The sequence below is a fragment of the Caloenas nicobarica genome, chromosome 5 (assembly GCF_036013445.1).
Source record: "Caloenas nicobarica isolate bCalNic1 chromosome 5, bCalNic1.hap1, whole genome shotgun sequence".
Lineage (NCBI taxonomy): Eukaryota > Metazoa > Chordata > Aves > Columbiformes > Columbidae > Caloenas > Caloenas nicobarica.
In genome coordinates, this window is record NC_088249.1 from 60,530,277 (window position 1) to 60,558,075 (window position 27,799).

The following is a 27,799-nucleotide window of genomic DNA, read 5'->3' on the forward strand; positions in this document are numbered from 1 at the left end:
AGACCAATTAAAATACTGTTCCTTTTAAAGAAAAAAAAGCTGTTAATGAAACATCAATAATATGATGGGATGGCTCAAAGTGCGTATGGAAGCAGGTGGCAGTACGAGATGTACTCTTTACGCATTCACCCCTCTTAGCGCGATAACCCTGTGCAAAGAACAGTCCTGCAGGCTCTGCAACGGGTCACCCCTTTTCCCAAATGGGATTTTCACTCATTCCTAGTTGTGCTGAAGATCCTCCACATTTTTCTAAATTGTCTTGCAATATGCAAGGTAGCACACGCTTTTTTTAAAAAAGCATGTTTCAGTAATTCCTCCATCACCCCAGGAGGAGGTTTGTGACTAAGGGGCAGGAAGTGACATTGACTTTCTAAACACCCGTGGCCCTTTTGGGGGCCCTGGATAAGGGGGTGGTGGCAGGTCATGGTGTCCATCTGAAGTAACTGCTTGCTCGTAAGTTGGTAGTCCTGAATCGTCAGTTCTCGGAGGAAGCGGGTTTAAAGAAAATTCTTCGTGCCTTCTGAAGATGCTAGATGAACTTTGTCTTCTTACGTAATCCAAGTACCTAAACAAAAGTTAACAGCATTGCGTCAGCTTCTGTTTTAAATGGAAGAAAGAATAAGTCTTTGTCCTGGTTTTGTTAAAAACAAGTTTCTCTTTTAGTGAATTTCCCTGTCAGCTAAAGTCGTCTTACTAACTGCAGTTTTCCTGAAAGTTAGGTACATGTTTTGGCAGACATAGCAATGGAATGCAAGGTCATTGATAATGATGCATCCCGCGAGATGTGCAAGCAGGAGGTGAACTGAATATTGACCAACTAAAGTATTCCATCCCATTCACGTCATACTTCATATAAAAGTGGGGGATCACGAGGATCTCATCCCTTTTTCCTTATGGCCGACACTGGGAGAGGACCTTACGAGTTGTCCCTGCGAACTGAGGCCCAGTGACAGACTGAATCCAGCTCCAGTTGGCTGCAGAGTCCAGTCCAGGACGTTGGGTGCCGACCCCACATCTGGCAGAGCAGCTGCTGGGACTTTCAAGATTGGTTTTGTATATTTTGTATTATTTTCTCTATTTTTATTAGTAGCATTAGTAAAACTTTTTTTATTTTTTTTCCAACTCTCTTCTCTCTGTCCTCCTTTTCCTCCCAATCACCTGTCCTTAGTGGGAAGGGGGGAGAGGGAGGGGCTGAAGGGGAAAGGCAGGGGGGAGAGGAGGTTAACAATACATCTGCCACGGTTTTATTGTCACCCCGCAATCAAACCATGACAGTCTTATTTGCTGAAAAAAAAAAAAAAACAAAACTCACAAACCCCACTAACACAGAAAGAAACACCACCACACAACAAAACCCACTTGTTTTCAATGATCATAAAGACCAGAAGCCAAATAATCTCTCCAAACCACTTGGTAAGAATAGCTCGGTAACATGAAATTTATAGGGAAAAAGAAACACAGAATCCTCTTATATTCAAGTTTGGGATAAAAGAACAAGAGGGGCTAGAAGATTGGTAGGGAAGCATTTCCTCCAACCTCGTTTCACATCTGAGGTGACTACGTGCCATGAAGAGCATACATCCTACTTCAAAGAGTGAACAGAACATGTTCGACTTCCCATTGCAGGCCCCAACTGATTAAAATGATTCCATCTTTTTACTATGAATATTTTGGAACAAAGAACCTACACAAAAAAACCCCCAAACCCTCAAAGGTACATCAGCCATGCAAGCATTGGTTTACATTTTTGTGTCATTAATAACTTCAGCACAACTGCTGCTAGTGTGCACCCAACTTTGCTTCCAGGAAAGGAAGAACTAGAACTCCCATTGGATTCTCTGAGAATACAGTTAGACCAACACACACTGATTTTTAAATTCCACTCTTAAGGCGAGAGTTTGTTTTGGCATTTATTTTGTTTTAAGCAGTGAAAATTCCTTACCCTGGTGGTTGCCTTGATTTGCATCTACTTTTGCAGCAGTAGAAGATAATCAGTACGACTATAACTAACAGTACTCCAGCAGTAACTAGACTGATGAGAAGTCCCGTGACGTTAATCTTTTGTAGTGCCTCATCACCTGAAGATAAAACATTGGTTATTTTCATTATGCGTTCTTTCCATCTACATGGTATACAGTACACATTGTGAAATGTTAATTTTGCTGTGCTATAAGGCTGTTCTTTTCCACAAATGTCTGGATGGCTGTTAATAACCACTCCAGAGTATCATTTACATTTAGCTTAAAGCAAAAGCGAGTAGATATTCTCTTTTCTGCACAGAAAACTGTTGCGATGTCTGTCTTCTGATGCCTTCCAAACATTACTTCATGTATTTGTGGCTTTGATCAGGCTGTACATCTTTCCTGAAGTCATACTGACCATTTTTTGATAAAACACCTGGCATTAAAACTAGTCTGAACCTGAAGCAGACTGTTATGTTACTGTTAAAGAAACGGGGGGGGGGTGAAGGAGAGTGACACAAACAAAACAAAACCTCAGGAAGCAGCCAAAGTTTACTGATTGTCTAACAAATAATTGGACAAACGGATAACAAAATGAATATTATTTTTACCGACAAATTTATAATGGATCCCACTGTAAGACACTTCAGTGAATATGTTTTATTGTATCAAATAATGCAATATACTTGCACGGTTCACAGTGAATTTCAGTAAAATGATCAATTCCGATTTTGTTAACTGAATGCATAGTGTATTTTTAAGAATACTATTATAACAAACACAGAATCATGCAATATAAGAAAAGAATAAAAAGATTACTTACCTATTTTTATTTTGGGGCCTTTAGTTGAATATTCTTTCCAAAAATCCATCTACAGAAACACAAAGGATCAGATTTATATAAGATACAGAATTGGCAGGCTTATAGACAAGTTTTTGTAATCTGGTACTGTGGGCAAAATTTAACAATGGCATAAAGAGAAGCATCTCCTGCTCACTGAAGGATTTGTGCTTATCCCTCCATATTTTTCTCATGTATTGAAGTTTGCATAAAAATTACAATTTCACAGAGAAGAAAATGCCAGCTGGTGATAAAGTGCATTTTTTTGCCTGACTGACTACAGAAGTTAGCATATATTCTGACACTAAAAATGCTTACAATTAATCTTTGTAAATCCTTACGGAAGAGTATTAACGAGGCAAAGTTCTTGAGAATCAGATATTTGCATGGACAGTATTTGAATTCATATCAGCTGGAAAAATAATGGGATTCATTTAAGAGAAAAACTTCTATGTTGCATGACTATTATGCATTACATGTGTTTAGCTATAATTTCCACTTTTGCCACCCAGCAAAAGACTCCATCAAGATTCCAATTTAACTCTTCCATCTTTTTCTTAGGAAAATGCTGGCAATGACAAATTAATACGTCTACCTCCAGAATAAAGTGTATTCCTTGCTCTTTCTGCAGGTTAGCGCAGAGCACACCTAGAATCAAAGAGATTCTTGCTGCGAGCAGCAAGAGCCAGTCTTCAGATGATCATCACATTCCATTATTGGACTGAAAGGTTTCTTATGCATTTTCCTCTTTTTTAATAGCTGTATATGGGTAGCGATTTGGAAGATAATGCTATAGGAATACTCAGCAATAGCTGAACTGCGGATTTGCTCTGTGCTCCTTTCAACCTCTTCTTTGGAACGATGCAAGCACATGATCAGCCAATTGAGACATAGAGCATGTGGAAAACATTCGCATTGCACGCTGAGAAGTTATTAGAGATTCTGAAAACACACATAAGTATATCCACAAGCAGTATGTCTGCAGTTTCACTTATATCTGTTTGCAGAATTGGAGCCCTTATCTAAAGTCTTTAAGACAATACTATGTATTCTGGTGAACTCACCATGTAGCTAAAGCAATAACCCCATCTAATTGGGGCCTGTACTTTTACAGTAAAATAAGCAAGTATCTGAAGTGCTGTTTGCAGAAGCACTACAGTATTTAGATACAGTAATGATTTCGTCAATAACCTCCTTCAGTATATTAAATTCAGTTTGAACACTTACTGTTTTATCAGGGTCTTCAAAAACTTCTCTGGCTTCTTCATAACTGCACAGCTCTTCAAGGCATTCTCTTTCCAGATTATCTGCCGTGAATGCTTCAAAATCAAATCTGTTATTCAAAAGATGCCGTCCAATGAATAAATTGGCCTCCTTTTCTGATGTGAACACTAATTAAAAAGAAAAACAAACCCAAGTTGATTTAAAACAAGTTAGGAAAGCTAAATTTGGTATTTTTAAAGGGTGGTTAATATCCTAAAGGAGCACAGTGAGACCTCTTCTTCCCCTAGCGTCTCTCAAATACATACAGGAAAAAGAAACATCAAAGTCTCCTCCTAAAATGTCATATTTGCTGCTAACTTCTAACTACACAATACAAAATAAACATTTTCCTTTCTCATAAAGTATTTCAGCTATTCCTTATACTGGCCAAGAGAATTTGATTCTCATGACAGCTGTTGTGCAAGCTTTGGTATTATCCCTCTGGGACGTGGGCATCAGTTTTTCACTGGAGCTCTTGAGAACAAAGTAATGATCACATAAAGCAGAAATTCAGTCAGATGCAAACCCAGAAAGACACTGATCTACTGAAGGAGGAGGCAAGGCGGAAAAAAGGGATTAAAAAAACAACCAACCAAACTCTTCTAAAGAATCCTCAATATACATTTATCAATATTCTGGTATCTGTTGGTTCCAATTTTTTTTTTTTAATGGAATTTGGATTTAAAATCATAGCAGCAGAGTGCTACTCATTTTACATTTTTCTCCTTTCGCAGTTGTGGCAGCAAGTTTTATGCAACGGCTGGCATATTGCCAAGTTAATTTGTTTTAAATTAGTCCATGATAGGAGTTTTACTGACAACAGGCACTTCTGAAGACATCGAATTCTTTTCCTTCTTTTGGGCTTACTACAGGCTCCATGAGGCCTCATGGAATAAGTTGTGAGGTGAGATTCCAGAAGCGTTAGTGAAATTATAGAAAGCCTTGGGATACAGGAATGCATTTTCTCACCAGGCATTTTCCACAGTCAAGTTTTAGCCTGCTCTTGCTACAGCTTCTTTAAGGAAAAAAAAAAAAATCTTTATATGACAGAATTAGTGTTCTGGCTTTGTTTTCAGTGAAAGCCTAATCTGTACTCCAAGAAATTCAGACTATTGGGTTAAGCAAAATGACTAGAGGATTATTTTTGCAAGTGTAATGCAGAAACAGCATTGTTGTATACCAAGCCAGACGGCTAAAAAAAGAGATGAGATGCAGAATAAAGTTATTAAATTACAAATTAACTCTGTGTTCTCGTTAGCTTGTTTGGCTAGATTATCACATAATTCAGGAATTTTTACTGTAATAGTTACTGTTAGATCTTGCAATGGTATCTCAAAATGGTTTCCTCTCTGAAAACTAAGAGAACTGCAGTGTAACTTGCATATAGGTTATGTCTTTAATATTATAGTATATTGAAGGAATATTACTGTATATATTTATATAATATTACCGTACATATTGGATCCATATGTGTGTGCACACATTTGTGTAGGAAGGGAAATCTGTTATTCTAAAGTAATTGTAAGAGAATCTAAGCTTAAAATATTTATGCTATATCTAAGAGTAACCCGAGAGGACTTCATCCAAAAACAAAGAAAGAAAGAAACAAACAAACAAACACCAAACCCACAAGTTGAAAGAGAAAATAACTGCATGGAAAAAAATATTATCAATACTTTGTTCAGTGCAAATAATGAGGATACCGTCAATCTTCTGAAAAGGGGATCTTCAGTTTTGTTCACTACTGCTTCATTCCGTACCATGCAAGCAGTATTAGCTATCCTTCTCAATTAGTTTAGATAAGAATTGATAAATTTTAATTAAGGTGGCCTGCACAGGCAAGCTGCCTGGAGCCTAGGACCCCTAATTCCCTGTGACACATGCTCCCTTTCTCTTTCAAAGAGTGTCTATCCGTTTATCTGCACTTTTTTCACTTTGTAAGACAGGAGGTAGTCAAAGTGCACTTATCTCCACCTCCCATTAACATAGTATTTGGAGAATGAAACAGATAGATTTGAATTCTGTCCTGTATGTGAGGAAACTGAACGCAGTCCTTAGGCCATGGTTCAACAAAACGGTAAACCCAATTTTAGGACGCCTCGAATTTCTTTAAATACGTATCTACCCAATGTGCTGAATAAAGTAACTCTGCTGGTAAGATATGTTCAGAAAATGGTGAAGGGGTAACCTCTCCACGCAGGTACCCCGTTTTCTTGGCAACTGTTCTACTTGCTAAATTACTGGATAAAGAGTTGGGCCCTTCTCTTTCCACCTCTGTCTTTCAAGAAGGGTGATCTGGGCCTATTGTCAGCAGCGGGTTCTGTGCTGTGCACTCGCAGGGAAAGGGCTGCCTGGCAGCCCGATGTTTTATGCCCCAGAGCAAGATGGATTTTAATGAATAACCCGTCTCAAGCATTTTTCTGCCAGCCATGTTTCCTGCTCAACATACTGCCCTGAAGGAGCCTCCTGCTCACTGTGGTGACTTTTCAAAGTCTGTCGTAAGGTTTCAGCCACTCCTTATCCACTGAGGAGACTGGACAGCTAAGTTACAAATTCCTTTTTGAAGCCCTGATGCTTAAATGTTCAGCGTTACACGGCTTGGCATCATAGTGCTTGAGTCCTTTTGGGGAACTTCATTTGGCTTTACCTCAGTTCCTCTCCACTTCCCTCCCTCCAAAGAGAAGAATTGCAATAGCAGCACTGTATTTGTCTTAAAGATGTTCTAACATCTTAAAGATGTTTTAAAGGCGATCTGGGGTTGAGAAAAAAATACCCATCTCAAAAAACCAAGCAATTACATCCTTTCAAATGCAAAGCAATTTTAGATACACAGATAAAACTGTGATGTGTTCACATAGTACCAAAGCAGTGCTATCTAAATATAGATTTCAAGCTTGTGGAATCTTGATGTTATTTAGAGGATTCTGCTTATATCAGTGACAATAATCTTTGAGACTTGGAGAAAGCTCAGTTGTCCCAATCTGCACTTTTTACTGGATCTGATGAATACTTAATATCGACATCAAAGTCAATTATCTCTCATTTCAGCAAAAGATATTCAAATATTCTAAAATTAAACATAAAATGGCTTAATTTTTGTAATGAAGTAAAAAAAAGAACCAAAACCCCACACGACTATTCGCATACCTAAAAAGGTTTCTCAGCAGAAGCAAAGTTAGATACAGTTTTATTCTGGAAAGTATAAAACCACGTTAAAAGTTACCGTCTTTCCATTCAGGTTGCTTCAGGTTACCTGCTCCCCCTGCGCAGTGAGGAAACGCAAAGATCATCCCATGTAGTTGACACAGCAGCACCAAAACCGCAAACATGGCGTGGTATCTGTCAGACAGAAACTAACCTGGGTTAGGAGAAAAATGACAACGCAATCTTCCCAAGTGTCCCCGATGACCCCTGAGGGAATCCTATGAAGTCATCCAACGCAAGCGCCTACACGCAGCGGAGGCTGATGGTTTCCGAGAAGAAAAACGCGGATCCAAACTGGTCCTGCGTGTCTATCAGTAAGTTTTCGTTGCATAAGAGCCGCACATGTCACCGGGCGATCCCTCCTGCTCCGCTGGGCTCTGCCGGGGCCGAGCTGAGCCCGGTTGTTTGGGGATTTACCGGGGAAAGGCGGCACACGGGGGGCTGCAGGGACCCTTCCAAACCGCCCAGAGCGGCCGCAGCAGGTTCTAAGAGTTCCCCGCCGTAAGCAGAAACCATTTTGCCAGGAGAAAACCGCTGCCAACCTCCTCCCAGCCAACGCTCCCGGGGAGAGCCTGCCCTCTCGCACCTAGGTAGCTGTAGAAAATAAGAATTCTGAATTCTTCCGAGGGTCCGACGCAGAGAAAACCCGCGCTCGCTGCCTGGAGCGGAGCCGTGCGGCGACCACCCGACGGCACCCGCGACACCGAGGGCACAGCGGCCCCTGGTCCCCGCCGGGACCCTCCCCCAGGGGCTGCCCCAGTTCCTCCCCCGGCCCCCCCGAGCTCCCCCCAGGCAGAGCCGCCCGCACAAGCCGCGCAGGTCCCGGGGGAGCGGGAGGCGTCGGCCGGGAAGCGCCCCCCGTCCCGCAGCCCGGCGCGGGGGGGAGAAGGGGCGCCGGGTCGCGTTTCCCGCCGCACGGCCCTACCTGCCCTGGCGGGGCTCCGGCGGGGACCCGGGGCGAGCGGCTGCCGGGGCTGCGGCTGCCGGGGCTGCTGCGGCGCTTCCTGGAAAGGGCGCGGCGGAGTCCCGGGGCCGCCCCCGCCCGCCCTGCCCGGGCTTCGCGCCCTCGAGCCTGAGGGAAAAGGGGGTCGGTGGGAGCGCCGGGAAAGCCGGACAGGGAGCCGGGGCGACGGCAGGAGCGCTGGGGCTTCTCCGGGCACCGGCCTGGGCTTCGCTTGCACGCACCTGGCTGTCTCAGCCCACCCCGGGAGCCCTCTGAAGACAAGGTAGCAGTGTTTTTGTCTTCTGTGAACGCCTTTTACTGCTAAACCTGGCTTTTATTTTTTTTTTTATTTTTAATTATTTTTTTTTCCTCCTGTGGTAATCATGAGGCTGACAACCTGGCTTGGCTTTCTGTCTCCCAAAAGTAAAGCCCCTGGTCTAATGGCAAGGTGTTTGCTGAGCAGAACCTGTGGAGAGGGAGTTCCTCCCCAAAGGGGGTGAGATACGGTGCCTTTTAATTAGCTGCTTGTCCACAAGCAGTTACTTACCTAATGGCAAACGAGTGTTTTGCGTTTGCCAAGCTTTTCTAGCCAGGCAGCTAACCACAGCGGGGAAAAGGACCAGCGTAAGTTTTGCACATGTGAAAATAACTTTGATGGTGAAGTAAAGACAAAACTTAACGTGAACTTTAACCGTAAAGGCTGGAGAGCGGCAGACGTGGCTCCCTGAAGCTCATTAGGTCTCCACACCTGCCCTGGGGCCTCCGTCACCCTCCTGCCCAGAGCCGAGGAGCAGCCGGGCATGGAGGCTGGGTCAAGCACTTGGGTCTGTGGTGGCTTTGGATTCTCCAAAAGACACGAGCGAATTTACTACTTCACGCTTGCTATAAAAGTATCTTCCCAAACCGTATGTGGTGCTTAGGAGGGCAAGAGACTTGAAAAGTCTTTCAAAAGGTGAGGTTGAAAATGCATTTAACACAGTGTGCTGGTAACATTAAATACGTGAAGAATTTTGGGATGGATTGGGTTAAAAACTGGACACCGAAGAAGCTCTTGAAACACATGAGTGGAACAATTTTGCTACCAGGAAATCCAGGGACTGAAGGTGATCGGTGTCTGTGCTAGAATATCTCCTGTAGTGTCTCTGGATTGTATTATGTATTTAAGTGCTGGAATGACTCATATACAGAAGTAGGAAAGAGTAGAACGAGGGTGTTGGATAACACTGGTGGAAGTGATCAGGTGTTCTCTGGAGAAAAACAGAAACTTCTGATGCGTGAAATAAGGAGAACTGCTTTGGAGGAATGATGGCTGTGGTTAAATATTTACTTAATGACATCACACACTGCAGTTAAGAGGTGCTTGCTGAATATGTGACTTATGAGCTGGACTGGCTCTAATGCTTTTTTAGCTGCTGGAGATCGCAACAGAAAATTTTGTAGTATGATTATGTATGTGCTTGTAACACAGTGGAGGACTAAGATAACAATATTGTGTAAGAAAAGAGCAATACAGATTGTTTATTGTCTACATAATACTGAGGAGGCAGGAATACTTAGTTGTTGCATGTTGGGAAACAAGAGAAATTGCCATTATTTTGTAAAGGTCCTTACAACTTCCTCCTGTGTGCTTCTACTCAGCCCTTACCTGAATTCCAACATGACTGTGTCTGCGAGAGTGGCGTCAACCAGTGAAATAGCTGCTGAGAGCTACAGTGCAAGGGTATGAATGCACAACATCTCTGTGGTGTGTTTAAGTAAAATACTTGCATGTGTGTGTGGAAGCTTTTTATGTGCCAAACCAACAACATTGTATGAGGTCCCTCTGTTACACAAGCAACAGGTAGATCTCTGTTATGTTATGCCACCATTGCATGTCATTATTAAGAGAGAGGGAAAAAGATTTTAGAATTGCTTATGTGCATCATCCGGGGCGTGGACCAAGAAACAGATCAGCTCCATCTGAACCCTCTGCTGGGACCTCACCTCTGGTCTGAAGGTGGAGGAGCAATGCTGTAGAACTCTGGTGGGAAAGGCCCTTGGATCTATAACACTCAACAATAGTTAACTTGGATGTTTTTGCCAGTGTGGATCTTGGGAGAACACTTGTGTCTTCTGTCTGTGTGTGCGCTGGTATTTCTGCGTGTGTGGTGGAGGTTTTTCAAAACCATGCCACACAAAACATAAACAGTATAGATTATTTATTATCGAGATGTAACAAGAAAAGATTAAGTTCTTATATGTTGGAAAACAGGAAAGGGTAGTCTTTCATTTGGAAAAGACACTAATTTTCTCCTACGTGCCCCTCGCTGAGCTCAGCCTATGTTCCCATGTGCCCATCTTTGTGATCCTGAGGAATAATATATCCACTTGTAATAACACGTAAATAACAGAAGTAAGTATACATCCAACTAACAAAGTTTGTTATTGTTAGTATACTAATCTTTAAGGGAAAGTTACTCAACTAAAAATGCTTACAGAGGGTCAGTAAAAGCCTTGCAAGGCTGAATTTCACATATACTTGTCTCTGTATTCAATATTTGAAAGGGAATGGAAATGTTACCGATACTGATGGGGAAGCAAACACCCACTTTAGTTTCAGTAATGGGCCCAGTGCTCCCAGTTGATGAGTGCTGTCAGCTCCCACCAAGGATGCTGCTCATCTAGTAGGATTAACATTCTCTGCTGTCAGTTGCTCAAAGTATTTTTACGTGCAGCAAATTTTAATAAGGCAGAACTCTTCTTTTTTTTTTTTTGTCATTGGAAAGACTGGCGTGTTGTGGGATCTGTACGTATGTGTCCTGATGTGAGAATTCCAGGAAACAGCCTGTGGAAAACTGTCAGTGTAAATTGGTTCATTTAAAACAATGTGCTCCCAAATATACACAAGATAAAAAAATATTAATGTCAAAACCTTTGAGTAGTGTGATGAAAACTGCTTCTGGCATTTCTTGATACAATTTTATCTTGTTTTGGTGAGATACTTTTTGACTAGCAAAATCATCCTGGTTGGTTTTGATATTTAAGGTCCCAAGGCAGGAATGAAAATTGTTGGCGTGAAGGGGGAGGAAATCTCATCTGTGTACAAATATTTGAAGGGAGGATGTAAAGGAGATAGAGCCAGGCTCTCCTCAATGGTGCCCAGTGACAGAGCAAGAGGCAACGGGCACAAACCGAAACGCAGGAGGTTCCTCCTGAACGTAAGGAAACCACCTCATACTGTGGGGGAGACTGAGCACCAGCACAGGTTGCCCAGAGAAGTTGTGGAGTCTCCATCCTTGGAGATGTTCAAAAGCCACCTGGGCAACTGGCTGGAGGTGGCCCAGCTTGGGGGTGAGTGGGGCTGGTGGACCAGATGAGTGACTGTCCTGGTTTTGTTAAAAACAAGTTTCTCCTTTAGTGAATTTCCCTGTCAGCTAAAGTCTTCTTACTAACTGCAGTTTTCCTGAAAGTTAGGTACATGTTTTGGTAGACATAGCAATGGAATGCAAGGTCATTGATAATGATGCATCCTGCGAGATGTGCAAGCAGGAGGTGAACTGAAAATTGACCAACTAAAGTATTCCATCCCATTCACGTCATACTTCATATAAAAGTGGGGGATCACGAGGATCTCACCCCTTTTCCTTGTGGCTGACACTGGGAGAGGACCTTGCGAGTTGTCCCTGCGAACTGAGGCCCAGTGACAGACTGGATCCAGCTCCGGTTGGCTGCAGAGTCCAGTCCAGGACTTCGGGTGCCGACCCCACATCTGGCGGAGCAGCTGCCGGGACTTTCAAGATTGGTTTTGTACATTTTGTATTATTTTCTCTATTTTTATTAGTAGCATTAGTAAAACTTTTTTTTAATTTTTTTTCCAACTCTCTTCTCTCTGTCCTTCTTTCCCTCCCAGTCGCCTGTCCTTAGTGGGAAGGGGGGGAGAGGGAGGGGCTGAAGGGGAAAGGCGGGGGGGAGAGGAGGTTAACAATACATCTGCCACGGTTTTATTGTCACCCCGCAATCAAACCACGACAGTGACCTCCAGAGGTCCCTTCCAACCTCAACCATCCTGTGATACCGTCTGCTTCTAGTAGAGCAAAAGCCCTGATGTTTCAGCCTCATCTCAGCTTTCTAAGATCTGGGGTTAACATTTAGCTCCTTATGTATTTCTGTTGCATCATCTTTTTTGTCTCACTAACACATTTCTCTGTACAGTTGTTTTCTTGGACTTGTTTCTTTTTTCTTGTTCACACCAGAGGGAGCCTTTCAGCTTCCTCTTACAGCTCTGCTTTCATTCATAGTTCTGAATGTTCCTGCTGCGAATGTGTTGTCAAAGTATACAAGACAAAGCTGTATGAAATGTGGCTTGAAAAGGCTTCATTTTCTAGCAAAATTGAGCTTTTGGTTTATTTGTAGGTGAGGTAATGCAATACCAGATTAACAGGTTTGGCTGTGTGTTAATTTTGCTCAGCTGCAGCAGAAATACTGGCTTCTGACAAGCATAAATGCAATAGATATTGATGTTTCTGTTATACTTGGCATTTATTCTGGTAGCTGTGCAGATATGTTTGTTAACTTCATTGCTGTGATACAGTCAGTTTCTATTTGGTGGCTATTTGGTTGATCCGCAAGGAATTTGGTTGTGGTTATGGGAGGGTTGCTTGAAGACTTAAGGTGAGAAGAGGGTTTTTAAGAATTTTTCTTTAGACATGTAATCTTAAAAATTTGATATATGTCTCCTGGTGAGTATAAGGCAACTCTAAATGGGTGAGGTGCTTATTTTAGGTGCTTTTATCCAAGCAAACGTAATTCTTGTTATGGTTGATAACAGAACAAATTTTTACTGTGTTTCATTATAACGAATTTTATAGACAGTGGTCTTAACCTGGTGTTTGGTTGGTGGTGTTTTGTTGTGTGGTTTTTTTTGTTTGTTTGGGGGTTTTTTATTTTGTGTTTTGTTTTGTTGTGTGGTTGTTCGTTGTTTGTTTGTTTTTTTTTTTCCCCCTTCACATTGTAATTTGCCATTCTTTTTATGTTGATTAATGTTTCTAGAAAATGGTCTAGCACATTACAGCCAGAAAAAGAACAAAGTGAATTTTATTGCATTTGAGGAAGCAATTGGTGAGAGGTTTCAGGTTTTTAGTCCAAATGAGAGAATGCCACGTGCAAGATAAAACCAGTGCAGGTCTGTAGATGATGCAGTTATTCGTTGCTATGGTCTAAAACCTGGTTCTAAAAAAAATTTATAGACTAGACAGAAGCAAAGATTTTTTCTGAAAATGTTGTTAAGATCAGTGATGACAACCTGCCTCAATAGTCTCTCTGGCTAAGAAAATGTGCAGAAAATTTAAGTGACGTACAAAGAGATCCATTGAGGAGTACCGGTACAAATTCTTTTTGCTTTGTGGACCCCAAAACTCCACTTTGTTTCCAACAAAATAGTTGTAGTGACCGCATCTCGAGTGTGCGTACAACTCTTGACATTTACAAGAGCATGCGTGAGGCAATTAAAATAGCAATACTGGTAAAAGCCTATCACACTTGAAACTTCAATAAATGTTGCATCATTGGAAGGGTCTCCACTTTGTGCTGTCTTAATTATGAGGTGGATCATAGATCTGTTTTTGTGTTTTCCTAAATAAGAGAATTTTTGGTGATAGCTCCTTTGATCATTTCACCACTGACTTGTTTCCCCAAGTAGTTGAGATCTTGTCTGGTGCTTTATTTTTATGTAGACTTCCCCTTGTTCTGCTTCTTTAAGTTCTCCTAGTAAGGGGAGGCAGAGTTGAAGTTTGTTTTTACTTCGCTGTGCATTAATGCTAAGTTTTTTCTCTAGGCAAAGAATGCATCTTATTTATCTTTGCAAATTAAGGTTAACATGTTAATGAAGATGCTGTGTGCACTCAGACTTTTTAAACAAGCTACTGTCTAGCCATAAATTATCTGAGCAAGTGAAGAACTTGTTCTGCTTCTTCCTCTTAGTTGTGTTTTGCAACTTCATAGTTGGCAGTTTGGAAAGAGAAGAGCTATTGCAGCAGAATGGATTGGACAGGTTGTTTGATGTGTGAATGCTTTTGACAGTCTTGCTTTTGTTTGATGTAAACTTTGCATATCTAATTCCTACACTCTGTGTGCCTATAATTAAGATACTATTTGTTTGACCAACCAAACAAGAACTTCCTATTAACTTCCTAGTAAGGAGATCAGCTGTAATTTCCCCCCATTGTTTAATTACTTACTTGTATTCCGCTCTTTCTTCTTCTTTTACAATGAGAATAATCTCAAAAGAATTCACCAGAATTCTATTAACGTATATTAAGGTGAAGCCTATAAAAAGATGACTTGAACTTCTGCGAAGATGAATCACCATTGACCATGTAGGGCTGTTTCCATCTTTGGTGTTTAACTTAGTGAATAATTTTGTGGGGGTTTGTTGTGTGTGGTGTTTTGTTTGTTTGTCTTTTTGCTGTTGTTGTTTTTTGGGTTGTTTGTTTTGGTGTGTGGGTTTGGTTTTTTTTTAATAACCTAGAAAATGACTGGAAAAATATTACAAGCTTTTAAATACATTTTTCAGGTTGGAAATAATTTAGGAGTTCTAAGTGATTAATTAGAACAATCCCCTTAAAGGTCATTGTTCTTGAAGGATTACAAAGGTGGTTTGACTCTCTGCATTCATGGATTATTATTTTTTTAATACAACAATGCTCTTTTTTTTTGTAGTCAAGACTGTCAAGCAGTTAAAGATCTTACTAAATGGAGAAATCAGTGGCTTTTGCTTGAGACTTAGTGGTAGAGGATGGACTTTGCAATTTCAGGAAGAATTGTCTTATGACTTATTTCTTAGATTTTTCTTTAAAGAGTAATACAGTAACTCATGAAAGATGGTAAAAGTTACAAAGTTGGCCATTTAAGTTTAAAACCTAGAAAAGCTGAAAATAACCTGTGTCTATTGGTGTAATTTTGTACATGATTACTTATTTGTGCAGGGAGACAGGTCCCATAAAATAGCATGGACTTCTAATTGTCGTTGAGTGAGGGATGAGAAACAATATGCCGTTTAATGCATCTGAGGTATTTGAGGACAATTAAGTTGTAGGAGACTCTGTCATGAATTTTCTTACTCTTTTCAACCTTTACACCAAAAGTGAATGAAGGACTTGATGCTTCTAAAGGACTGACAAATCTAACTTTCCTTATTCGCTCCTGGATTCCACTGTGGTATTTTTCTGTTCCTTCCAAAGCTTGTGTTTGGCCAAAGCACGTTGTTTGCTAAGGCATCTGGTCTTCAGCTGAAGATCCCAGGAGATGGAAAAGTCACTGTTGCCATCGGCAGGTTTTATCCACTGTTTAAACATCCAAGTTCTTTAGAAAAATGACTTATTTTTTGAGTAAGAAAGATCTTGGATAAAATGGTTATTTATGCAATAGCAGGCTAAATAAAAATACTGTTGGCACTTTGAGGTGGTTGACTTTGCATAAAAGAGTACTAAAGAATGTAAATAGAGGAATCTAATGATGCCATGGTGGAAGTACACCATATGAAATATACTTACAATGCAAACAGATATAAAAACACTGAATGCATAGGAAGTAAATGAGTAACTTTTGAGATGTCTTGTAAGCTCCTCTAAGGACCAATACACACATGAAGATCTCTAGACACTTCAAGGTACTTTGCCTCATTCTTCAAACTAAGTGGATGATGCTTTTGAAAATGACGGTTTCTTGTTAGAGTGATCAAAACCCTCCATTTTTTTGATGCTTATGTCTATATGTATGACAGCATAGACACTTAGGGGCATGTCAGAAGCTGCAAGAACATGGATACAATAATAATACAGTCAGAGTAGGAAGAAATGAAGACTAAAAATATGCTATTTAACTAATAATACAAAATTTCTCCATGAAAAACTGTTTTCAGATATTTTTTTCTATAGACAGCATTATTATACTGGGTTTATATGATCCTTTTTTTTTTTTTCAATATTTTTATAACATCAGAAAATGAACCAAACCAAATAACTATGTGCTACCATACTGTTTTGAAAATGTCTGTTTAGGATTAATTTAGAGAATTCTTTCAACCAAAAAGCATCTGTGTATATTTATCACTTTAATAAAGATATATTCAATTAATTTTGAAAACTAGAGTAGAAAATTAATTTCCCTCCCACAGACTTAATGAAGAAATAAAGAAACTAATTTTCCATTGCTGTTAAAGGGGTAATCCACTCCTTCACATATTAAGAAATTAATGTAACACGTCCAGTCAGCCAAAGAGTCCCTGATTCTTCCCCTCCCCCCCAATCTCTTACACCAGCTTATTTTCTATAATACAATTATGAAAACAAAATTAAAAGAGACTTAAGTATTTTTATGTCTTTCAGATGTCAGTTTGTGCTAATCTGAGGTCTGATGCTGATCCCAATAAAATTATCCATTGAATTTGGTGGTACTTGCTAGTTTGGTTTCTTTTAAACAACAAAACAACCCCCCTGTATTTAACGAAAAAAAGGCAAGTAACAAAAAACCCCACAAAACAAACAAACCACCAAAAAACCCCAAAACAAAACCCAAAAAACACAACTAAGCACGCCACACCCTTTTAAAAAAATGCCAGAAAAATGTTAAGGAAGAATCATGGCTGGTTTTTGTGTACCTTTGTAGCATTTGTGAGGGTTTATGTGGTCAAAAAAAAAAATCCTTTTTATTTGAGCAAAACACGGAAGAAAGATATTTTCTTTATTTAAAAATTATTTCGAATCTGATACCATTTTTTATGCTAGCAAAGTATTTGAGCAGACTTTTATAACTGAAAAACACATCAAGTTATTTTAAGGTATTGGGAATGGATATTTGAGAAATGCCCAGAATTACAGTACTATAAATTATTTTTTGTCATAGGACAGACTTTATTTTACATACATCAGCAACTCGATTTATTATTTTTTTTTTTAAACAGCTCTCCCTGCACGAGTGAGGCCGTAGCTGACGGTGCAGTCAGTGTGAGTGCGGTTTATGTCCTTCATGTGAGGAAGGAAACGATGAGGTTGTGTTAATGTTAAATCTCAGATTAAGGTTTTGAAACTTGTTACTTGTAGCAGACATTTTTGGGGTTTAATCTTCTTTTTTGGTGCTGAGTGTTCAGCAAAGCAGTTGATTGTGTACGTTTAATGGATTTCTTGATCAGGTCTGCTTCTGCATCAAGCCGAAGAACTGAGCTTTATTTGCCCTCACTGGTTGCTTGGTCTGTTTGAATATGGCATAATTCGGAAAACAGGGATATGTCCAGAGCAAGAAGCAATTAAAATACAGCTGTTCTAAGGACAAAGGACACCTAACACGTAGAGCTTTTTGGAAAGACTTGAGACCATAGAATCTGAAAGGATTTAAAAATCAAAGAACATTTGCAGCATGTCCAGCAAACCCACCAGCCCCTTGTGCAGCAGAACTTGGAGCTCTGGGAGGTGGCAGTTTTGGAAGAAACCTCGTGATTTAGGGTGCTTGGCCATAGGTACTGCCGAACTCCTTCAGGGATCCCAAATAGTGTGTTTTCCCATCCTGGGGCTGTGCCCTGTCAATAAGGGTTGGTCTGGCTGATATAAGGATAAGTTTGTACATAAAGAACTTAAATAACCACCTACCACACAACACAAATTAATGTAACTGCAAATATTATTTTCTAGAAATACAATTCATGGAATCATAAAGGTCTTTTCCAAACAAAACGGTTCTAAGATCACCAAGTCCAACTGTTAACCTAACATTGTCCAGTCCACCTCTAAACCATGTCCCTAAGAACCTCTGCTAAATAACTGTCACTATTTTATGAAATATATCAAATTAATAGTAATATTTTCAGTTCTAAGTATAAATTAACTGAATTTGGGTCAAGTCTAGCAATAGCATCTGCTGAGAGAGAAAAGGCATTTATTGAAACATAGCGATTGATTGGCATGTTTTATTATCAAGTATACGCCATGTTTTAAAAATGTGCATGGGATCTAAAGTAGGTATTTACAATACAGATGGATGCAGATTGAGATGACATTTGGAGATATTGGTTATATAGAGGCTTCATTACAAGTAAGATATTGCTGAAAGTAAGTTACAGTGCAAAAATATTTTAAAAATAAATTCTACTTTTCTTGAAAAAGAGAATTTCTGAAGTATAAAGTTATATGACTAACACTACCAGAATTCCTAGTGAAAACCATTAGAGCAATGATAAAGGTTTGCTTAGTATGTTAATCTAGTTAGGCTCAAAGTATTTCAAAGGTTGAAGTGCTGTGCTGAATCTCCAGCACCATGATTTCCAACAGCCGCCACAGCCAAGATGTACTAATCTGGTGCTCATTAGTGGAAATGTCTAAATGAACTTCAGTATGAAGCTCAGCCCGCCGCTCTGCCTATTTTTTAGCTTCCAACTGTGGCCTTGACAGGAATAAATCTCATGTTACTGCTGACAGTCCAAATTATGTCCCCATCTAGTAGATCTAGACTACATATTTCAAAACTTCTGTGAAGAATGCTTTCTGAATTGTACTTTGGAAAATATTACATTTCCACGTATCATTGTTTCAAATAAATATTTTAGTTTGTGCTGAGTAAATCATAGGATTTTGGGTGGGAAAAAGCAACTCATTCCACAGTGACAATGTTATCTTTCCATGAAATGCAATTTATGTGTAACATTAAATATACATGACTATTCGCTATGAGCTTTATTGAAAGATGCTTGCACTATACAATTTACAGAAATGATGCTTTCATGGAAGGTCATGATGTGGTTGAAGACAGTAATCCAGGTGAAATCCAAACAATCTTGAGTAAAAAAAAAAAAAACCACACAACTTTATTTTTTGTACATTTATATTTGAATTTTAGCATAGAGACGAAAATAAGTGAAAAAACCCTCCTATATTACCTTCAGATTTGTGTTTTGTTTTCTTTTTAGACAGAACATATATTTCTGCAAGTCACTTAGATTGTTCTGTTGTCCTTTTCTGGGAGATGAAATAGTTACTGGAAACCTGTTATTTCTCCTGTTGATTATCCCATTTCTTTTTGCATCTCCCCAGTGTGATCAAGCAAAAGTAACAGACCCCCATAGCCAGTTATTAGATGACTTCAGCTCACATTCCAAGTTAAATGTAAATCCTTGGTAAGTTCCTGCATACCTTTTCATTATAGTGTTTATTTTCAAGTTATACTGCTATTATGATTTGCCTGAGCTGTATGACTTTCTTTCCCATTTCTTGCTCTTATATCTACGTCTTACATGCAGCAGTTCAGTATTGATTTATGAATGATATGAAGATAATTATAAAATTGAATGTTTAGTTTTGCAGAGAATTACTTGATTGGTGAAGTCACAAACTGACACAATGTTTTACTGCACGAGTAACAAATAAAAGCTTAAAATTTTGAAGCTGCTCTTCATGAACCTCTTTAAAATGTTGTGGTGATTCTTTAAATAGAGCTATAATAAAAGAATTTACTGGGTATAGTATTTTCAGTTTTAATTCTCTTACTGGTTTTTATGAAAATTGCAAAGAAGAGTTGGACAACACATCTTATATTATCTGATCTTTAATCAAATTGTATTAACATACTATTCTTGTTGTGGTATGTGGCTCTTTTTATCTTGAAGTCAGTGGGAGCGAGAGCAGGATTGAGTTCTAAATACATAAGAGTTTGTACTTGAAGGTCAAACTAAGTACTTGAGTAAAATAAAGGGTCAATTTTACTGAAAAGTGAAAAGCCACTGGCAGATCTTTCTGAAGAGATAATATATTCCCATTGTATATCTCCAGAAGTCATCCAGCAATCTTCAAAACACCTTGAAGACCTATGGGGACAATACAATCTCAACTAACACTGCTCACCTGCTCCACTAGCTTAAGCCCTGTACGTGTTAGCTGGGGATTTTTGTTGTAATATGTCTGTAAAGATCTACTTGTGATACATAGAAAACCCAGCGCTCCAGCTCATGAGCATGACCATGGTGGTACCCAGTGAGGTTAATGAGGATTTACTTGATTAGAAAGGAGATTGACCATTACAAGGCTCAGGTAGCATTCTGGAGGGTCCGTGTCATGGCAGGTTTCCAGTGTTACTGGAATTGTCCTTCCTAAGAATATTCCTTTGGGACTCTGTACTGAGGAAGCCGCCTAGCCAATAAAACAACTTTTTTTTTTTTTTTTTTTTGTAAGAAAATATTAAAACTAAGAGTATAGTTCTGAGCATCATGATTCTTCTTCTCTCTTTTTTTTTTTTTTATGCCAAAGATATTATTTCAGGTATCCCATTTGAAGATATATATACCAACTGGAGTGGTTTAGAAATGTTGATTTTGATATAAAGTATTTACTTCATGTGTGTTCTAACAAAGCTGGGCTATATACCTCCCAAAAGTCAAATTGCTTCCTCTTTGGTTTCATGTGTGCTTTAACTAGCAGGTAAGTAACACCATTTAAGCAAAGTCAAGTAGATAAATGTAACTTATTTTGTGAAGAACAAAACAAAGAAAAACCACATGCACACACCAAAAAAAAAAAAAAACCAAACAAAAAAAACCCAAACAAAAAAACCCCCACCACTGCCACCACCAACAACAAAAAACAAAACAAAAAAACCCCGTTTGGGGAAAAGGGGTACAAACTTCAGGCAAAGTGCTCATATGCTTCAGTACTCCATACTGGGATATAGAAGTCAAGGAAAAAAAGTACCAGATATGCCTTTGAAAAAAATAAATTATCTCATGGTCCCATTCACTTCGAAAGCGAATTTATACATGATGTCTCCAGAGGGCAGAGTTAGGGGCGCACTAACTGCGTTTCTGTACTTTGTGTTAGGAGTGTTTGAAGTGTAGTGCCCTGAAAGGCCCTGAGGGTGCGGGCTCCTCTCCCGCCTTCCCTGGGGCGGCTCGGTGTGAGGGCGGTGGCAGCCGCGCCTGGGAAGGGGCCGAGGGCTGGAAGTGCGGCTCCCTTCCGGAGGGATTAGCGTTTCAGACGGGAAAGGGTTAAGCGTCCTACTCTTATGTCCTGCTGACAAAATGACATTAACCGTATTATCAAATTAACTGTGTTGTAAGTGTGCGCTGCCTCTCCCCGTGCCACCCTGAGGAGGGGCCGGCTGTTGGCGGGAAGGGGCACAGGGGCAGCCCCGGCTCGCTGCCCGGAGAACCGGGTGAATGTGGGGTGAGTTCGGTGCTGCCTGCTGGGTGTGCTGCTGGGGTGCGCGGGGGCTGTTCCTGCTAGAGAAAAACCTGCCCTTGCGCTGGCAGAGGCGGGGAAACGCGGTTTCAAAAAGCAGTTTTCCAGCTGGGCCTGGGAGGCCACAGCACTGTTAATAGTCTTTGTTTAGGGAATGCCACATCCAGACTCTGGAAATAATTACATTTCTAGCCAGGCCTCTTACCTCTCGGCATAAGAAGGGTCTCGCCACGCCACAGATCTGTGAGGAAAACACATTAATAGGTGCAACTTTTCTGTCAGTGCCACCTTTTCCAAGTCTTGTTCTGTACCCAAATGGACAAAAAAAGTACATGAGAGTTTCTCCTTTTCCTGTGTGTCCCTCCTTGCACTTGTCTCTACACCGTCAGTTTGTTTGATGCCCCTTGCATTGCTTGTGTCTGAGTTCGTGTGTTTCAGCCTGCAGGTAACTACAGAGACGTGTTCCTGGCTTGGAACCAGGGTGGGTTTTTTCTGCTTTACTTTTCCTCCCACACTCTAGTGCCACTTGCTTGTCACTATAGCCATTGTGATAATTTTTAGCCAAAAAAAAAAACCTAAACGTGTAGCCCACAGCAGAGTGCTTCGAGTTGCAAGATTTGTCCTCAGTAGGAAAGTTTAATTCTCATCTTTCACTTAAGGATTCAAACAAATATTTTAAACATCCATTTTTACTGAGTATTTCTAGTGAAATCTCAGTCACGTTGTCTCTTGTGTTCATGGTAAAGGCTAACATGAAAAAAGCTCTAAAAATACTGTCTTCAGTATATTTATGTGTCATCTTACAAGTGTTGCTGTTTCTTACGCCTTTTGCATTCAAGTTTTTATCACTGTGCCATGTCATTATGGTCCTCTAAGGCATCTTTACAGAAACATCATGCATTCGGTCTTCTGTCCGGCAAAAACCCTGTGCCTGTTGGTCACGTATTAGACAGGGTACCCAAAGGTAGGGAAGAACATCCATCTATTTTCTGCAGTCTTTGCTGCTTGGGAGTTTTGGGGATGCTGTGGTGTGAGGAGGAGACAGAAAACTGTGTCCTGGAACACGGGCGGCTCCTTGGCTTCTGCTGCTCCTAACCTCCTGCGGGAGCTGTTCCAAACCCGGTGCTGCACAGACATCCTTAACGCTAACCTATAGCAGGATGCACATCTATAGGATTAGGAAATTGTTCTAATGATGAGACAGGATTTTTTTCTTCACTAATATTGACATTATCTGGGATGCTCAGGCAGAAAAGAAACAATTTTCCTATTGTATTGTGCCGCATTGAGATAATTTCTCTCCTTTTGAAGCTTTACCACAGGGATTCCAAAATATTTAGCAATAATGTTAGTGTAAGCTGTGTTGAGGAATGGTTTGTAGAGGAAAAAGTACTACTTCTTGTCAGACATATTTTAAAGAAAAGAGAAGGAAAAAATCCCCACAAACCAGCATTCAGACAAATCAGTTCTTTCTGAATATGAAATAGGTATTTCCTAGATGTTGGAAAAAAATTAAATATCAGTAGTGCCTGAACTTGCTGACACAGGAGGTTGTGTTTGCTCCTCCTGCTGCCACGTCCCTAATCTTTTGGATTAGATTTAGCCAAGAGAACAATTTATTCCCCATAATGAGACTGTCATGTAAGAAACACTCCACAGCGCAACATGGTTCTGAATGATGCTTCCGTAGTAGACAGCCTTCTTTAATTGATAAAACTAAATTTCACAGATCTTTAGATCTCTCCCATATGGGTATGGCTTTCTTCAATACATTCCTCAGTGTAAACCTGTTTAATGTTAATATTACATTATTTTGGACTGATCCCTTCCTTGATGGTGCTGAGTATATGCTTGGTATAGTTATTTCACGTCTATAGCTACAAATAAGTAGGAACTACCACATTGGAATTCTGCCTGAATACATCTGCTCTGTTTGCAGAAAGTGAGTGATGTTGCAAATGAGTTCTGAAAATTGCAGTTCCCTCTTGCTTTGCACTGCCAGGGTACTTGTAGTGGACGAGGAAGTTATTTGGAGCTCTCTTTGCTTCTAATACCTCAGTCCTTGCATGAACATGTTTTTAGGAAGCGATTTTGTTTTTATTCCATGGCTTTAGCTTTGATTGTGGTTCGTGAAGTACGAGGACGGCACAGTTCTTTAGCTTGTCAAGCAGGTGGCAGTGTGGTGTTTAAAACGAATGGAAACTGCTTTTTGGCTCACTAGAAGACCCCTAGATTTTTCTGTGGCTGTAAAATTTGAGTAAACCCGAGTTCTATTAATCCCTCAAGCAGTTAATGTCTTTATACTAATAGGTAAAAGGATGCTGACTAAATCTTGAAAAATTGTGGGATTGAAAGGTTAGGGAGAAGGAGAATTTAATCCCACATACAAGCAAGTTGTAAGCAGATATGCATTTTTACAGTCTTAATTAGAGTGCAGCTGCCTTGTGTTTTCCTATTTTCTTAGTTTGAACTGAAATTAAGGTGGTTTTTTTTCTGCTCATTTCTTAATAATCTCTTTTCCTTATGGTTGAAAAAAATCCTCTGTTATTATCTGTCTTCTTACTATAGTATTGTCGTATAAAATACAGATATAATATGCTATGTAGTTATTATTTCAGAAGGAAAAGATCCTGAAAATATATTTCTGTGTTTGTTAGACCTACTAGCCAACTTACATGATATGGAAACCTTAAATTTCTCTTTTTTAATGCCTCAGCTGACTAGCTTGTGAAAGGTTATATATTTTCATTAAAAGAATTCAACTTACTGAAGGGATCCTCTTGTACTGGGGGAAGAATGCAGATCGCAAGCAATGTAGTACTTGGACAAGCAGTTCCGATCTCTTAAACTTCATCCAGAAATCAACAGGTAGCTAATACAGACTATGGAGTAACTGACAAAATATGCCTGAAAATGTCACCCTTCAAGTTATATTTGCTACCGCTCTGCATTTGATGGAGTAATCTTTACTGGATTATGGTTTTAAAAGCTGTATTGGAGCACTGTGATAAGTGAAACAGCTGTTTTCCCATCTAAATCAAGTATTGCAGATGGAATAAAAAGATTCTCAGAGGGACTTTCCCAGATGCTTTCTGGGTCATCAGTTTGGTCTTCTCAGGAATGTGTTGTTCAGCTTCACTTTTTTTTTTTTCTTTTTTTTTTTCTTTGTTGTCATACGATGAGTACACATATAGCATGCTTAGCTGTTATATTTGGATGGGTTTGAAACAGATAAAGATGTTAATCATATCACCATATTTTATAATAATTCACTTACCTGTACTCCTTAACAGTAGTTTCGTGAACGTGTTGAAGCAGAGTTGGGAATGCTGGGTTATACAGAATAACACATGAAAACTTTTAGTCAAATGAGAAAAACGAAACAGACAACCCAGACCCATTACTTCTTGACCAAGAAAACCTGAGGGTTCTAACAGCTGAGAGCTCTTTGTCCAGTGCTTTTCCCACAATTTTATTAAAATAATGAAATTTTGAAAGGACATAAATCACCAACCAGATTGTCTCAGATTACTAGTATCTAATGTTTTTATTTCAACAAAGCTTCTAAGACATGTTTTTAAGGACAATTGTTGTGCTTTATTAAGGAGGTAATGTTGGTCTCCCCCCCACAAAGGACACAATACTTTCCTGGGTTTTGACAAAGGCAACTTTAGAACAAGTGTACAGCTTCCAGAAGGAAAATCTTTACATTCATCTTCAATTTAAACAAATGCCATTGAATTTAGGCCAGAAGCTTCTAATACCATAGATAAAGACACCTTGATGTGACTAGACTATTTTTTATTTGGAAAATAACATAAAATAGCAGATTCACAAATCTGTTCTTTAAATAAAATGCACTCAGTTGTGGGCTATCTACTATATGGAAAATGTTATTTTAAGTTTTCAGCTTTTAGGGCAGCAAAGAACAACATCTTTGCTTTCCTTTGTAACAGGCTATGTATTATATTCACTGTCTCTCTCAGAATTTCTGTCATGAGCCCTCTAGACAATTCTGTCCTGTTTTTTTTTTTTTTTAAGGTAAACCAGTAAAAGTGTCACCTCTAATTTTAGGAAAGAGACTGAAAAAGGGTGGATAGAGTTGATATATAACAAAGTATTATTAATCTATCAGTAAAGAGATAGAGAACGTTCTCCAGAAAAGCCTTGAAGAAGCAGTCTAGTTCCACCCGTCTTCAAAGGTGTATTGTCAAAACATCAATTGCATGCTGATGGCAATATTGTACTTGACTTTTACGCTATAAAAAGCAACGCATGATCCAAATTAGTGCTCTGGGCTAATTTAAAAATCCTGCAGTTGTAAGGTCAAGGAGAAGAATCGCTGTTCCCTCCCATTCAGTAGCAGAGAGTTACCACTGGACTTTTGTGTATTATTGATGAATTAGTGATGTAGATGGAGCCTTTGCCTGACCTGGGACAGGTGTTCTTATATTAATGTAAGTTGAGTGAACTTTATGTAATATATATGTACAAAAAGATTCTATGGAGTTTTAGTATAAATATTTATTTAGAATTAAAATTAGTATAATGTAGTCCTTCAAAATAAATATTTTGCATTGACAGTACTACCTGATTTACTGTAAAATTCCAACAAATCATACAATCTTCTGATTCAAAAGCCACAAGGCTGTCCCATCCTACCTCTGAATGATTTTTGATTTCAGATATTATGACTACAAAACCACAAATGTTAGATTCTTATTTTCTTCTGGATTTGAGCCTTATTGAAGAGTTGAGGTTTTGATATTCTAGTTTCCAGAAGAACATTAATTATTTGTAAATTAAAACCAATATGCTGGTGTATTAATCGTAGCTTTTAGAAACCAGTTGTCTTACAAGGTTAGCAATACACTTTTGAAAACTGAAATGTTTGGCGTTTTTTGAAAATCGATTAACTTTTAAAACTTTAGAAGACTCTGGAGGAAATACTTTTTTGGTGTGATACTACAATGATTTTTAGATCATCGTGATAACAGATTACAATGAATAGACACAGTTAATATTTTTAACAGAACTGTAGAGGAATATTTTTAAAAGATGAGTTGCATGGTGGATTATCTTCTAGGAAGGAATTATTTTGGATAACTAGCACCCAGTCATGTGCAGATACATAATTTCTGTAATTGCTAGAGGCAGTGCTTTCTTTCCCGGAACCTGCATTTTTGTGACATGTGCAGTTTATTTGCTTTGTTTGCTTTGCGTGTGTGAATGGAGCCATTCTCAGCTAAAAACCAAAATAATTCTCGAAAGACACAACTTGAAATGAAACAAAATGCAGAATTGAACCAACACATTTCATTCAATAGAGTGTGTTGTATCCTGGTATCCGCTCTGTGTTCTTTGTGGGCACCTCTGGAACCCCAAAGGAGCTCCTGGCATGGTGGTACCTGCCAGTGGGGCTTTTCCAAAGCTCAGAGGAGTTTCACCTTCTGGACCTGTAAAAATGAGTTGTGGGTGGGCAAATCCAGTGTGTTGGTTGGATGTAGGTGGTGTCTGGTGTATTGAAATGTAACTGGCTTTCCTAAAAGGCTGGTAAATACTCCTGTTGGAAGCTGTGGGAAGGAGGAGAAGTATTATAAACTTATATTGAAAATGAAAAATACTTTTCTGTAAGTCCTAAATTGAAAAATTATTTAAGACAGTATCAAACCTGTAAAAGTTGAAAAATAAATAACCCTACCTACAGAAAATCTCTGAAACTAAGCTAGAAAACAAAACAAAAAAAAGGCCAGTTTTGTTAGGGAGAGTGCTGTCTTCAATTTTTTTTTCTTTTTAATCCAAGTGAGCCCAAGAACTTTAAGATGCTGTAACTCTCTTGATCCAGTAAAACTGGTGTTAACCCACTTAAACGCTTACACCATGGATTCTTAATAAGTCAGTGGTTCTTAGACAATATAGCTTATTTTAGATTTCTCATCTGTCTCTACATCGGCCACGTACCGAGTTGTCTTAAAGTCCGAATTTTATGGCACTGTGTGCCACTAGGTTATCTTATCAGGAAGGAATCCCACCTGGCTTATGCAACCAAGGTGTGAGACAGACATGATGGTTGGAATCTGGAACATGATGAACGCCTGTGCGCCTTTTTTCTTTTTTCCTAGTGCTTTTTGGTGAGGTCTTCCTGGCATAATCATGGGTCCTGGGCTCTTATACTCTTTAAGTACAGCTGAATGCTTGTTTTCTAATTTCTGAACTTACACATAAGTTATAACTTGACAAACTTATAATAGTACTTATGGATTTGTCCTTTTTTTTTTTAAAGTAAGAGTGGATTCAAATCTGGTTTTGATTCTCTCCATTAAAAGCAGATATTTAAACAGTATCAAAAAGACATTTCCTTGGAAAATGAAAATGTGTATGTGAGGCTTATTAC

General features: G+C 39.3%; 2 protein-coding genes across 2 annotated transcripts in view; one reads left to right on the top strand and one right to left on the bottom strand.

The window, feature by feature from the left end:
* Nucleotides 1-342: 342 nt before the first annotated feature.
* PRRG4 (proline rich and Gla domain 4) lies at nucleotides 343-8,249 on the bottom strand. The gene is made up of 6 exons (XM_065635186.1): nucleotides 8,195-8,249; nucleotides 7,289-7,404; nucleotides 4,030-4,193; nucleotides 2,785-2,833; nucleotides 1,943-2,078; nucleotides 343-565 (listed from the first exon to the last, which is right to left on the bottom strand). Exons 2-6 carry the CDS (start codon nucleotides 7,392-7,394, stop codon nucleotides 343-345), a joined length of 678 nt encoding a protein of 225 aa, XP_065491258.1. The 5' UTR covers nucleotides 7,395-7,404; nucleotides 8,195-8,249.
* Nucleotides 7,523-27,799, top strand: part of CCDC73 (coiled-coil domain containing 73) — an 81,397-nt gene continuing 61,120 nt past the window's right edge. The window contains exon 1 of the mRNA XM_065635185.1: nucleotides 7,523-7,583. The gene's annotated coding sequence lies outside the window, so the exon portion shown is untranslated. The remainder of the gene's footprint in view (nucleotides 7,584-27,799) is intronic.